Source organism: Ailuropoda melanoleuca, chromosome 5, assembly GCF_002007445.2.
Source record: "Ailuropoda melanoleuca isolate Jingjing chromosome 5, ASM200744v2, whole genome shotgun sequence".
NCBI classification, from domain to species: Eukaryota; Metazoa; Chordata; class Mammalia; order Carnivora; family Ursidae; genus Ailuropoda; species Ailuropoda melanoleuca.
In genome coordinates, this window is record NC_048222.1 from 35,818,435 (window position 1) to 35,831,346 (window position 12,912).

General features: G+C 46.9%; 1 protein-coding gene across 1 annotated transcript in view; it reads right to left on the reverse strand.

The window, feature by feature from the left end:
* The window catches only part of BBS4 (Bardet-Biedl syndrome 4), a 58,350-nt gene that overhangs the window by 2,514 nt on the left and 42,924 nt on the right, over nucleotides 1-12,912 (reverse strand). Inside the window, exons 4-14 of the mRNA XM_034660706.1 lie at nucleotides 12,038-12,204; nucleotides 10,980-11,052; nucleotides 9,168-9,221; nucleotides 7,711-7,838; nucleotides 5,496-5,550; nucleotides 4,486-4,554; nucleotides 3,351-3,503; nucleotides 3,079-3,250; nucleotides 1,422-1,491; nucleotides 725-866; nucleotides 31-192 (exon numbers count right to left, since the gene is read on the reverse strand). Of these exons, the coding sequence (XP_034516597.1) occupies nucleotides 31-192; nucleotides 725-866; nucleotides 1,422-1,491; nucleotides 3,079-3,250; nucleotides 3,351-3,503; nucleotides 4,486-4,554; nucleotides 5,496-5,550; nucleotides 7,711-7,838; nucleotides 9,168-9,221; nucleotides 10,980-11,052; nucleotides 12,038-12,204 (1,245 nt within the window). The remainder of the gene's footprint in view (nucleotides 1-30; nucleotides 193-724; nucleotides 867-1,421; nucleotides 1,492-3,078; nucleotides 3,251-3,350; nucleotides 3,504-4,485; nucleotides 4,555-5,495; nucleotides 5,551-7,710; nucleotides 7,839-9,167; nucleotides 9,222-10,979; nucleotides 11,053-12,037; nucleotides 12,205-12,912) is intronic.

Consider the following 12,912-nt stretch of genomic DNA (forward strand, 5'->3'; position numbering starts at 1 on the left):
CTTCCTGTGTGCGGCTGCGGAAGACATCGCCTGTCCCAGGGCTTGATTAGAGCCCAGAGGCTGCTGGAAACCGGCAGCTTTGCTGGTTGAAGTGGTCCGGTGCTTTGACTTGGTATCTTTAACTGGTTTCGTCCAGACCAGTGCCTCCCCGACCTGGAGGGCAGCTCCCAGTTTCTGGGCCATCTCTACCATCTTGTGCCCACATGGGAAGAAAAAAAAGTCACAGATGTCACTGGCAGAGACAAGCCTACCTATACTTCTTCCCAGGCCTTCTACCTGGGAGTTTACCCAAAATCATGTCTGCCGGTACTAGTATGTGAGAGAGGAAGTATTTTTGCAAGGAAATCATTCTCTAACAGCAGAGAATACAGATTCCCCTTCATGGATGGCGAGGGCATGCACACAGGATCTCAGAACCCCACGATTCAAGTGTGGTGCGTTACAGGGCTACCCTCCGGCCTTCCCAACGTGAGGAGAAGTGGGAGGAAGCTGCAAAGAGACCTCAACTCAGTTGTATTATATCAATAACGTAAGTCAGCCTGACTTTCCCCTATTTTCTTCTAGGAAAGATTTTCCTCAGGCTGTTACCAACCGAAGATTTCCTGCTGCCAGGAACATCAAAAGCCAAAACAGGCACGAACCTTTAGAATACTTTGTATCTGGATTATTTGGGCTTGATTCAAAAGTCCCCGGACAGCCTCCCGGGAGCTAATAAAAGACACACCTCCGAGTCGAATTCCAGAGAGCTGCTGTCCTTGAGCAGGCTGACCTTCTTCTCCATCTCCTGGTACTGGGCCAGGGCGCCCTTCCTCTCGCCCTGGTTGTACAGCAGCACAGCATAGTTCAGGTTGACTAAAGGGTTACACCTACGGCAAACGGATTCTGTGGGGCGCAGGCTTTGTAACCCGTGATCATTCAGAAATCCTTCTCAGTGCACAAAAACCAAAACCTCGTTAAACAGAAACTTCTCCGTTCCCCAGCAAGGCGAGAGCACACGCCCTGCGGACCTCTGGAGAAGCAGAGGTCAGGCCAAGCAGCAACTAGTGGGGGCAGGTCTGACGTCCCAGCCCTTGACGGGGCTGCCGGGGCAGGCTCGCGAAGGGGATCCCGAGCCTGCCGCCCGGCAGACGCCATGAAATTCATCCCAGAAGAGTTAAGTTTATCTTAAACAAAGCGAGTCCCATCTGCTGTTCCAGCCAGCCCACGGCTGTCAGCAACCCAAGCCCGCTGCCAGCCCCTCCTCTGGCCTCCTGACTGCTAAACCCCGGGCCCTTTCGTTCCAGCTGAGCTGCGCACGGGAGCTGAGGGCCCACATCCTTTCCACAGTTAGGCCTCGGAGAGCAACAGTGGGGCTGTGGCGCCATCTGGTGGTTTTGGGGAGCCCAGCCCGCCCCACCACCACTCCCGACAGAGCGGCTTACTTGTCCAGGCGGACAGCTTCTGCGTAGGCTCTCTTGGCGTTCTCGGGATCTTCCAGATTGGTCAGAGCCACTGCAACAAAGAAAGTGCGCACCGCGGCTGGAGAGTCCAGCGTAGAACACAGAAGGAATGCTTCAAGACCACCGTTCATCCAGTCCCCAAACTCAAGTCCTCCCTGCCCTCTCAGCTCCTGGAGCTACAGTGGCAGTCGCTCAGCCTCGATGCCCCCGTCATCAGCTCCCGCGGCCCCTCCCCATGGTCAGCCGCGAATCCTGCTTCTTGTGCTCTCTTTTCTGACACTGCTGTCGTTCAGGTGCGAGCTGTTTCAGGCTTGCTTGCTTTTATCCCCACAGCAATGTCCCCACCTGCCTCCATCCACTTGCCACAAAGCTGCCAGGGGTCGCCCTGACTTACAAACAAACTGGACCATGTCACCACTGACTTAAGAATCCTCAGCGGTTCTCCACTACCCATAACCATGATCCTTAACTTGTTTAGCAACAGAACACGGTCTCCTTTTTAATCAGTATTTTCTGGAAGCCTGTTCTATAAAACCAAGCAAAACAGAGCTGTCTGGAAACCAGGCCCACTCCACCTGCCCACGTCGTGCGTTCACTTCCACCGGACACATAAGAGATGTAGGAATACAGCTGGAAAACCTCGGCCTCNAGCTGGAAAACCTCGCCCTAGAATAAAGACCAAAGTTCTTTATTCCACTTGTGCCATCCCAGACCATCTCTCCTGACCCCCCCCCCACTGCTCTCCACACGCGGCTGCCGGTCCGGGCTGCACGCCTTTGGTTGCTCCTCAGCCACGCTATGCCGGCGAATTGCAGTTAAGCCTTCCAACTGCAGTGTGAAAGCCACCTCGACTCTGTGAAGTAGAAGTGCTGCTCGTGCCTGGAGCAGGGCCAGCTGTCCCCACTCCTGCACCCGCGTCAGGACGGAGCTCGCTTCGTGTCGGGGCGGCCCCCAGTGAGCCACCGTTCAATTTGCTTTTGCAGACTTCCTCTTAGAAATAAGAACCCCACAATAATGATTTTAAAAAGCCCACCTGAAGACCGCACTGTCCATGAGAATATGGAAAGTGCTTTCGGGCTTATATTTAGTAAGTCTACTATGTGGAGAAATATCCCCCAGAAAGAATATTAGTACTTTCATGTTATAGTAACACTCACATTAATAATAGACCAATTATGTCATGACAACAAAACCAGTAGGTAATACTCATTGGTATTTAATTACGTAATCCTCCCTCTCGACTCTGAGATCTATCCAGTACTAGTGGAGGGAGGACACTTCTAAAGCCCAAGCTCTTAACACTCAGTGGTATCTGGAACTTAGCTGGATTCTTTCTCTTTTTTTCTCCCTCTCTCTATACATTTGTAAATAAATTGTCAAGTCAGGGAAAACAACTGGTAAAAGATGAACCAGGGACGATCTTCATTTAACCTGTTGGTCTCTGAGTGAAACGCCCCCAGGCTACAAGCAACCAGATATCCTGTCTTCTTCTGCAAGCTCCAGGACACTCACCCAGGTTCCTAGGGGATCTGCGAGGCAATGGCTTCTACGGCACATTTAAACACTGGCCTCATATGATTCTAGATCATTTTCTGTCATCACAGACTACAGAGGGGCTCTCCCCACAAATGTCTCTTACCAGCCAAGAGCATGTAGAGCTCCCCCATCTTCGGCTGGAGGTTGATGGCTGCACTGAGGAAATGGAAAGCCGACGCGTACTGCTGCATGGTCAGGTGGACAAGGCCCAAATTATACAGAATCTTCCAATCGAAGGGAGCCAAGTAGTTGGCTCGCTTCAGGCAGCTGATAGCCTGCAGGGGAGGGGGGCACTTGATGAGTGGCTGGGGCAAGCCTGGCAGCCCCAGGAACTGCATGTGTGAACACAAACAAGGAAGATAAGGAGACGCTCACTGCCACATATTTCTTCTTGCCGAAGAAACACATTCCAATGTTATTCCAGAGCGGAGGACTTTCTGGAACGGCACAAGCTACAACTCTGTACTTGGTGAGGGCAACATCAAAGTCCCCGTGGGTCTGCATCATGCTGCCTGCTGCCAAGATGGCCTGAAAACACAGGACATGAAAAACTGGTAACTAAGCCGTTCCCCGAAGGCTGTCGCAGTGAAGCGGCCATTCTGTGCACTCAGCAGGCCCGTCGGCACAGACAGGACATACAGGCTTCTTCTGGGTCACAGAAAATATATTCAAGCTCTCGGAACAAATGCTCGGGAGGAACGTCCCCGCGCCCGCTGTGGCTTTCTCTGGCACAGTACAGAAAAAGAAAAGATACAATGTCAGTGACTTCCCCTGGCTCATTTGTTTCCTACTTCTAGTCCAGGAAGTCAATTTTTCAGAGTCAAGGCCCTTTCAGTAAAAAAACAGCCTTTTATCTGTTCCCCATGGCCCCTACTCGGTACCCCAAGTGTTCCAGACAACCCAGAAACTGCTGTCTTTGGCCACTTAAGGTCCAGCTCCTTCTGGCACCACCCAGGCTTGAGGCCTCCGTAGTCCAGCCCTCTCATTTCTCCGAGGAAGGGCGCCCAGGCGGGAGCTGGTGGAATCAGCCTAACACGCCTCCCGTGACAGAAGAGACAGGACCAGGCCCACACCCTTCGTCAAGGCCTGTTTTGCTGCCTCTCCCTCCGTGACATTCATCCACTCCACGATCTCAGCCCCAAAGTCCTATCTGGACAAGAGCTGGCCTCGCAAATTCATTAAGAACCCAGAAGTCACTTCTTCACCAGAATCTCCTCGGACAGTAGTTGTAGAGGCTTTGCTCATTTCCAGAGTAACACACGGACCTTCACCGGCGTGACAATGTCACCGTGTGACAGGCCTGTGACAGCAGATGTGCACTTGTAGAAAATAAGAAGCAGAACGCTAGCACTTTACAATACATTCAAATAAGAAGGGCCATGTCTGTTTATAATTTTTCTAAGAAAAAGGTAATTTCTTAGGTATCCACAGTGCGTTCTAGGGCCAGGTCACCTCAGGCAGCGGCGGGAGTGTCTGTGTGAAGGCTCTGGGATTTGACAGCCTACGATACCTTGTAGTTGGTAGGGTCATAAGTCAGTGCATTTCCAAGGTGTTCAAATGCCTTCTGGTAAATGCCGAGCTTGGAGAAAAAGCAAACCAGAGAATTACATCAGGGGGAGACAGCAGTTAAGGAGTCTGGCCAACCACACCATGAACAGAAACACCTGGGCTTTCTGGTTGTCACGACAAAAAAAGAGCTACAGATATGAGATAAAAAAAAGAAAACTAAAAATCCCCATATTTGTTGATTTGTCCCCTGAAGGTCCAAGTATCTGTTTGCCCGACCCGCCTCTGGCACACTCTGCGGTTCCCACTCAGACCTCCTTGACAGGAAATGGGCTGGTGAACGTCCTGCCCGGGGGCCAGCTTCCAAGCCAAAGGCCAGGAAGGTCCAGGGTTAAGCTCCTGATTCCTTTTCAAGAAAAACAAGAGACAGAAAGGCCACCCTAGAGGCGGAGCTGGTGGACCAGCTGAGCAGGGAATGAGTTCGTCGGGGGTGGGACAGGGAGAGAGCCTCAGGGGGCCCGCAGGCTGGTATAGAGAAGTGGAGGCACTAAAAGAAGGCCATTCACACGCAGGGAAACATGGAGCGGAGAGGAGACTTCGTATTCTAGACCACGCTCTGGCTCTGGCTTCGCTTTCCCGTAGGACCGGGCTGGGAAGAAGCAGCTACAGAAACGGCCTCCGCCCCAGGCCTGCTGGTGCCCACCTGCCTCACAGCTTCTCCCGCAGCAACACAAGGCCAGCCCCCACCAATTATTTCCCATATCTGCCCTTTCCTTAAATGGGTAAGAATGAGAACTGCAGTAGCCTCGAACAGACTTATTTGCCTGATTCGAATGCAGACAATCCATTCCTTTGGCAGACAAAGAATATCAAATTCAGAAAGTAAGGTTCACCTGCTTCCTGTGACCTTTAGTAGAACGTGATAAAGTAAAATCAAAGTGCAGGGACGCCATACTCCATACAATCCAAAAGCATTTCCAACCTCAGTGCCTGAGTGAGGAGAGTTCTCATTACCTGTAAGTAGAGTAGTCCTAAAGTTGTGAGAAGTTCCGTGTTTTCTGGCGAGAACCTGCAACACAGAGCCCCACACAGAGCACTCAGAGGGAAGCAAGACGTGTGTGAGACACCGAGACCCCTGCCTGCGGGCCCACCCTCATGCAGCCCCTGGAGACACCCGTGAGAATTCCTGAAGGTGATTTGGGAATTTCCTTCAAAAGTCAGTCCTCTCAACCCTGGCTACAGGATGGATTGCTCAGCACAAAGGAAATGGGACTTAGAATCCAGACTCCTTTGTCAGGACCCTTCCTTAGGGCCAAAGTCCTAAGAACCACCTACGAAATATTCTGTGTGACCGTCCTGATTATACGGAGACAATTACAGATGGACGCTCCATAAATCAAGTCCATCTAAAACACGCAGTTGTAGCCAGTTCCCTCGCGTAGGTTTGTGGGGCGGTTTTGTTTTGTTTTTCTGGTCTCACTGTACGGACAATGCCAGCAGAGTTTCCTGTGTGTTTAGGATCCCAGCGGCCCTCACGCTCTGCTCTCCACATTAAACAAAAAGCCATACTAAATAGCCAAACTAAAAAAAGAAGGAAGACACATACGAGCTCAAGGAAAAAGCCGTTGGCTTTGGGGAGTAAACAGTGACTTAAGTAAAAGATCGTCTGCTTTCCCAGTCCCTCACTGACACTTGCCTTTGTCACAAACCCAAGCAACACTGAACTGAGATGTTCTGTCTGTAGGGGTCATCGGCAGTTTCATCAGTGAAAATGCCAAAAGGCAAGGAACAGCTTCTCCTGCTTCTAAGGAATGAGTGGGGCACTGGTTACCTATGGGGGAGACCAGAACTAGAGGGACCAAAGCCCCAGTCAGGGGAAGCCTGAGCTGGCCAAACAGAGCTTACTCAGTTCAACCGTGTATTTGCCCTTCACTTTCCGCCATAATAAATATCCACTTTGATCACCTCCCTCTCATAAACCAATCACGTGACTTCCCTGATTCTGGTGGCATCCCCTGGGCTGCCACCAAATCATGACTACCATCTCCAGAGCAATGGGTCATAAACAATGGTCTCCATTCTCAGTGAGGTTCCAAATGCTCAGCTGTCCCCTTTTTCCCTTGGGAATTTTATTGACTTAAGTCCTTGATGAGCCCCTGGAAGGATGTGACCCTCCAGATTTCTGTGAGCTAATCTCAAAGTGACAACTTTAAAAGGCAGAAGTCAGGGATCAAGGCTTCCACCCAGCACCACAGAAGCTTAAAATATGCTACAGGGGCTCCTTCCTACTTGTCCCTGTAAACTTCGCCTCTTGCTGACAAGTCTTTTGTAGCTTAACAAATCAAGGGATTTTTTTTTTAAAGATTTATTTATTTATTTTAGCGGGGGGGGGCGGAGAGCATGAAGTGGGGAGGGTTAGTAGAGGGAGAGAGACTCTAAAGCAGACTCCCCACCGAGTGGGGAGCCCAACAAGAGACTTGATCTCACAATCCTGAGATCATGATCCACATGCCTCAAACCAAGGGATTTTTATGTACTTTTAGACACAAAATGTGGTTAAAGAAAATTCAGAAAAGTGTTGTGACTGGTATAACCAGAAAAGTGACTGCTGTGGTAAAAGACAAAGGTAATTAACAAAAATCTAAATTTATTTCAGAAACTAATTATCAGACTAATTACACTGTGGCCACACATCCTGTTAAGTTACAAAACAAATGAGACATTTTGCTACAGCTATCCCACTTAAAACAAACAAGACCCTATACAAAAAAGACAATTTAGTATGTGTCCCTAGAGAAGAAACGTGGAACACCATCCTGGGAAATCAGTCAGTTCCATTATCAACAGGGGTTTGGCCTACCCTAATGACGTTTTAAAAAAACAAGACATTAGTCTCAGGCTAATAAAGGCTGCGTGTTTATTAAAGAATCAGAAGATTTCTGGCTCCAATGTCTCTGGAAACAAGATCTGCTGTAAAGTTTAAAACCACAATGGCAGTCTACCAGCTGACTCTAAAATCTATCCGCTCCTTCCTCCAGCCATACTGATAGGTGAGAAACACAGTCTTCCTTATGTAAGCCAGCCATGGGAGCTTCTAACCTTAGCCTGAGCTCTACTCTCACACAATTAGTAATCCGCCACGGTAATCCGTAATCAGCCTTAAACTTAGGGGTTTCTATGTCTTTCCCATTTATTTTCTCATCGCCTTCAAGAAAACAGACATACTTACTCCACTGCTTTCTTGTAGATTTCAATGGCCTTGTCCAGGTCTCCCTCCAGCAAATGGATCTTCCCCAGCATTATATAAGTCAAATCATGCCTGTTAAGATGGAGTGCGTTGTGCAGCTGTTCTTGTGCCTAACAAGATTGATGGAATAAAGAGAACCACATCACTACCACGAAAGGACAATGGCTTGGTGTGTCTCTCGTAAAGACAGAGCTCCCGCGGTGCTCAGGCAGGAGCAGGACATCTCAGCAAACAGCCCCCACCACCCAAAAACAGTAAAACACACCGAAACTGCTTGCTGACGGGATAGCTGCAACGTGAGGTGTCTGCCTCTGGAGCCACATGGGAGAGTTTTTTATACAAGATGATTAACCTTTCTGAGTGTCTTCTGCTTCTTGATATTCATACCCATGACTCATACTTCGTAGTTCAAAGGAGTGTCATAGTACAGAATACAGCATTGCCCTGAACTCGATCCCAGCTGCACCGCTGACCAACTGCACAACCTTCCCTGGGGTGGACCTCATTTTCCTCACCAATATTTTGATAAATAATGAATGGACTGTTTTCATTTATTCACTCCGCATGTATCCACTGAGTACCTATTGTTCTAGGTACTAAGGATACCAAAGCTAACAAAAAACTCCTCTAGAAGAGCTTTATCCTAATCGATGATCAAAAGGGCTTTAAGTCATTCATTGACTCAAGTATTTACATCAATGTCAAGTATTATATTTGCTCAGTTAGCTTTACAGTAAAATCTAAATATAATTCTCCTCAGTACAGCTCTGGCCAAAGACCAATCCCCCCCGCCCCGGCTCAGAATAATCCTATGAATAGAAATGCACTTGCGTGGAATATTCTCTGAGGAGAAAACTCTCCTAAGCAAGCATAAAACACTGTAGATCTGCCCAGGAAACCTAAGGAGACCCACTAAAAATATAAGTTCTTACATGGAAAAATAACATTAAAAATGGTAACTGTCAGAAATCAAATCCACTTAAAACTTAAATTCATTTCCAGTAACCTTAAAAACTACAATCAGTTGCCATCAGACCATTAAGACAGCTCACACAGTCGTGATTACACTTTCAAGACCGAAGGGTTCACTTTTTGATATCTAAGTTTTACTGAACGTTTGTTTCTATACTAGAAAATGACACCAAGGACGGGAGAGAAGAGGGGAGAGAAGCAACTCGACTGCCATTCCCTCATAATACTTTTAGAGTTTGTCATTTTCTTGCTAAAATCAGAAAAAAAAAAAAAAAAAAAAGCAGATGAATGAAAAATGAGAATAAATAGGGGGATAAATGTCTGGCACTTTCAATTTTTGCTGCCAGAATCCCCACAAGCACTTCTCAGGAACCCTACACCACAAGCGATGGCGTCCCTGCAACAAGCGGCCCCTCAGGGGGCTCCCCAGCCGGCGCCCAACCGCCACCGTCATTCCCACACAGTACCTTCCTGAACTGCTTCAGGTAAATGTAGCAGACTCCCAGGTTGTGACAGATCTCCTGCACACAAAAGGAAGTGAGACAGCACAGGTGTCAACCCCACGGTTACTATGTGACTGGAACGACAGGCATCTAGACAGTCACTGCCCGGCAAAGCGTACATTTGACACGGCACTACAGGTAGTTTCTCCTAGATTAAATACATTTAATTCTACAAAATAGGTTAATATGTAAAAATAACATGTAAAAAACTCAGATTATAAGAGAGAAAAGCAGACTAAATAGTGATCTTCCTGGGTCTTGGGGTTACATACCCAGCCCCAGGCCTTTCTTCTCTAAGAGCTGCCCCCTGCCCTCCTCTCAGAACAAACTGCCCACAGCCCCTGCTCCACCCCGAAGGATGTGTGTGTGTGTGTGTGTGTGTGTGTGTGTGTGTGTGTGTGTGTGTTTGCGCGCCGACCAGATTCCTTCTCCTAGGAACCTGGGACTTGACTAGGTGATGTGGACTCAGGGACCAACAACACCATCTGGAGGCCGCCGAGACGGAATATACGTCACTGGAGCCAGTCTGCTGAAGTCTACAAACCCTGGCCCGTGGGCCAAATTCATCCTCTGCTTTTCTTGTAAATAAAATTTTACTGGAACACAGCCATGACCACTTGTTACACATTGCCTACGGAACTTTCACACTGGAACTTTAAAGTAGCTGCAATAGGGACTATATGAAGCCACAAAGCTTAAAATATTCACTAGGCCCTTTACAGAGGAAGGAAAAGGTAATTCTGGAAGGCAGAACAAAACTTCAAGAGTCAGAGACCTGGAGAGGCTATGTCCCTGAATGTACAGCAAAAAGACAAGGAGGGGGAATACATGAGATGCAACGTCAGAGCCACAGGGAACAAGTACAGAACTCGTTTAATACAATGGAAAACAGGGTGCCAGATGCCTCTGGTGAATAGCCACTCTCCTTGTTGTCCTTCCCAACAGACCTAACGTTATAGTGTCAATGTGTCCAACGTAAAAACTATACTTCCTGGCCTTCCTTAAAGGGGGGGGTTGATATCACACAAGTGGCAGTCTGTTGGGGATTTCTGGGAAAGCTATACTTTCCTAATACAGGCTATGTCTTTTTCTCTTTGTTGTTTCCTTTTTTTCCCTGCCTGGAATGATGATGTGATCTTAGAGCTGCAGCAGATGCCTTGTGACCCTGGAGAAAAGCCTCAGCCTTGACGTCCTTGGATCACCAAGTCAATGTTGGCAACTACTCACCTGGATCTGTTTCATGAGAAAAAATAAACCCCTAATTGGTAAAGCCAATGTTTAGTCAAAATTTTTATTGCAGTTATAATCCCTAACTGATAACAAAGAGATAATGGAGAAGAAAAAAAAAAAATCAAAGAATGACTCAAACAAAATTTCCCTGACCCAAAATAGAGCAAGGGTCCTCACAGAAAAGCCAACTGAGGGTCCACAGATGAGGGGGGAAAAAAGAAAAGAAACACTTCTAGACAACTATGATTGATATTTCAGAACTCCAATGATAAAGAGAAACTCTTCAAAGCTTCTAGAGAAAAAAGTGGAGTTATCAACAAGAATCAGACTGTTAAGAGACTGCCAGAAAACCAGGCAGCAATGTCTGCTAAGTTATAAGGCAACACAACTTTTGATCTTATGCTCAGTTAAATCATCAATCAAGTGAGGATAAAATAAAGACATTTTGGGCATGTACGTATTCAGTATCCATAACAAAAGAGCCATATGACAAATGGAACCATTAGCATGTCACTGGTAACAAAGAACTTCAAGTCCTCTACTTACCCAGTCGTTCTGGGTCAGTTTAGCTGCTTCATTATACACTTCAATGGCAGCTTTATGTTTTCCCAAAAGAAATCTGGGGAAGAGATACATTTTCTGTAATTATTAACTCAAAGCTTTTACAGGACTAACTCCACTAGTCCCTCATTTGACTCATATTCTGTCCAGGAGAGAATTCTGGAAGCCTCTTCCCTATTAGCTGGCTGTGCTGTTTTGGCCAATGAGGCTGGCTTATCAATAACAGAAGTTTTTTTTGGTAGGGGCTGCACTGATCGCTGTCCCAGGGTCTTGGACTCACTCCACCAATTTTAGTGAAAGTCTTCTGTAATTTATTTTCTGCAACATACCACAAATGTAGAACAAAAAAGAAATGAGCTAATATATATATACCAGTTAAGCAAGGGCTGCCAGCATTCATCATCACCATCTACTTAAGGGACAACCCCTTCCCTTCCAAGACTAAATCTCCTGCCTTGATACTGGATCACAATTCTAAAGAGAGGCAAGGGCAGTCCGGGCCTCTATGCAAAGACAGTGCAGGTATGAATGACAGGAGGTAAGAAAGTGGGGATGGGAACCCCATGGGACACTTTATGGCTCCAGAGTAGAAAAACTATCAGTGTACCTAACAGCTTATAAAGAGTGGAGGTTGTTTGCATCCAGGAACTGTCTGGGCATCCACTCGACAAACACTTACTAATATGTACTATGTCAAGTATTTATTATACTACATGTTGGAACAGCAGATGAAAAAATTTCTACAGGTTGCCAGTAAGATTAGGGGATTAAGGGAACAAGATATCACTATTTATACAATAAACAATATCGGTTTTCCCCCATCACGCTACACTATACAATGTTTGAAATACTCATCGTTAACTCATTTTCTCAAATTTCAAACTCAATCCACCCTTCAAAGTGGATCCCAGTATCCCTGTTGGGCAACTCTCCCTCTATGTATCAGGCAGATCAGGCTGCCAGAAGCAGCCTTTGCCTGAGAAAAAAGCATTCTACAGTGTTCTCTGTGAGTATCCCGGGGCTTGCAGGCCGCAGATACTCACAAAGATCTCGCCACCTGCTTGAGGTTATCTGCACACTGAGGGCTGAGAATAGCACACGTCTGAAAGAGTTCTAGGGATTCTTGGATATTTCCTTCCAGGCGAAATATTAATGCTGCCAAGAGACGGAAAACACAGTAAAAATCATCATATTCTGGGGAGAACAGAGTCTGTTATCAGAAAAACTGGAGAAGAGGGAGTTAAGAAATCATACCAAAGAAACCCTTTGGATAATTGTATCTTTAACACAATCAGATATGAACTCAGGTAGGCTGAAACAAGTAGCAAAGTTGTTGACAATCTAAAACTTTTTTTAATACGATCTCTCAAACCTACCTACTCCTCTATTCCCAGCATCCACCATGCAGATAACCAGGTGCCTTGCAAATTATCCCACAACTTCCTCATGATAAGGACATTGCTGGGCTTCCCCATCAAACACTCTATTTATCACAGTAACTCAGACTTCCATCTAGCGGTTTCCAGAGTATACCCAGACAGGGCAAAAGGGCAATCAAGGAGATTCTGGCTTCAAGTGCACTAATATTTCAGACTTGGTTTCCAGTATAACAACCAATCCAAATCAGTAATTCTTCCCAGGCTTAAATTTTCAGAAGAATTTACACGCTTAAGTATTATGAGGCACTGAGAGTCCAGAACTTGTAATACTGGGAATAAAAGAGCATTTTTTTTTTTTTTTTGCCATTACGTCCTAGAGATATCAATATCTTACCAATTACGTCAGAAAATTGGACGTTAGGGGCGCCTGGGTGGCACAGCGGTTAAGCGTCTGCCTTTGGCTCAGGGCATGATCCCGGCGTTATGGGATCGAGCCCCACATCAGGCTCCTCCACTATGAGCCTGCTTCTTCCTCTCCC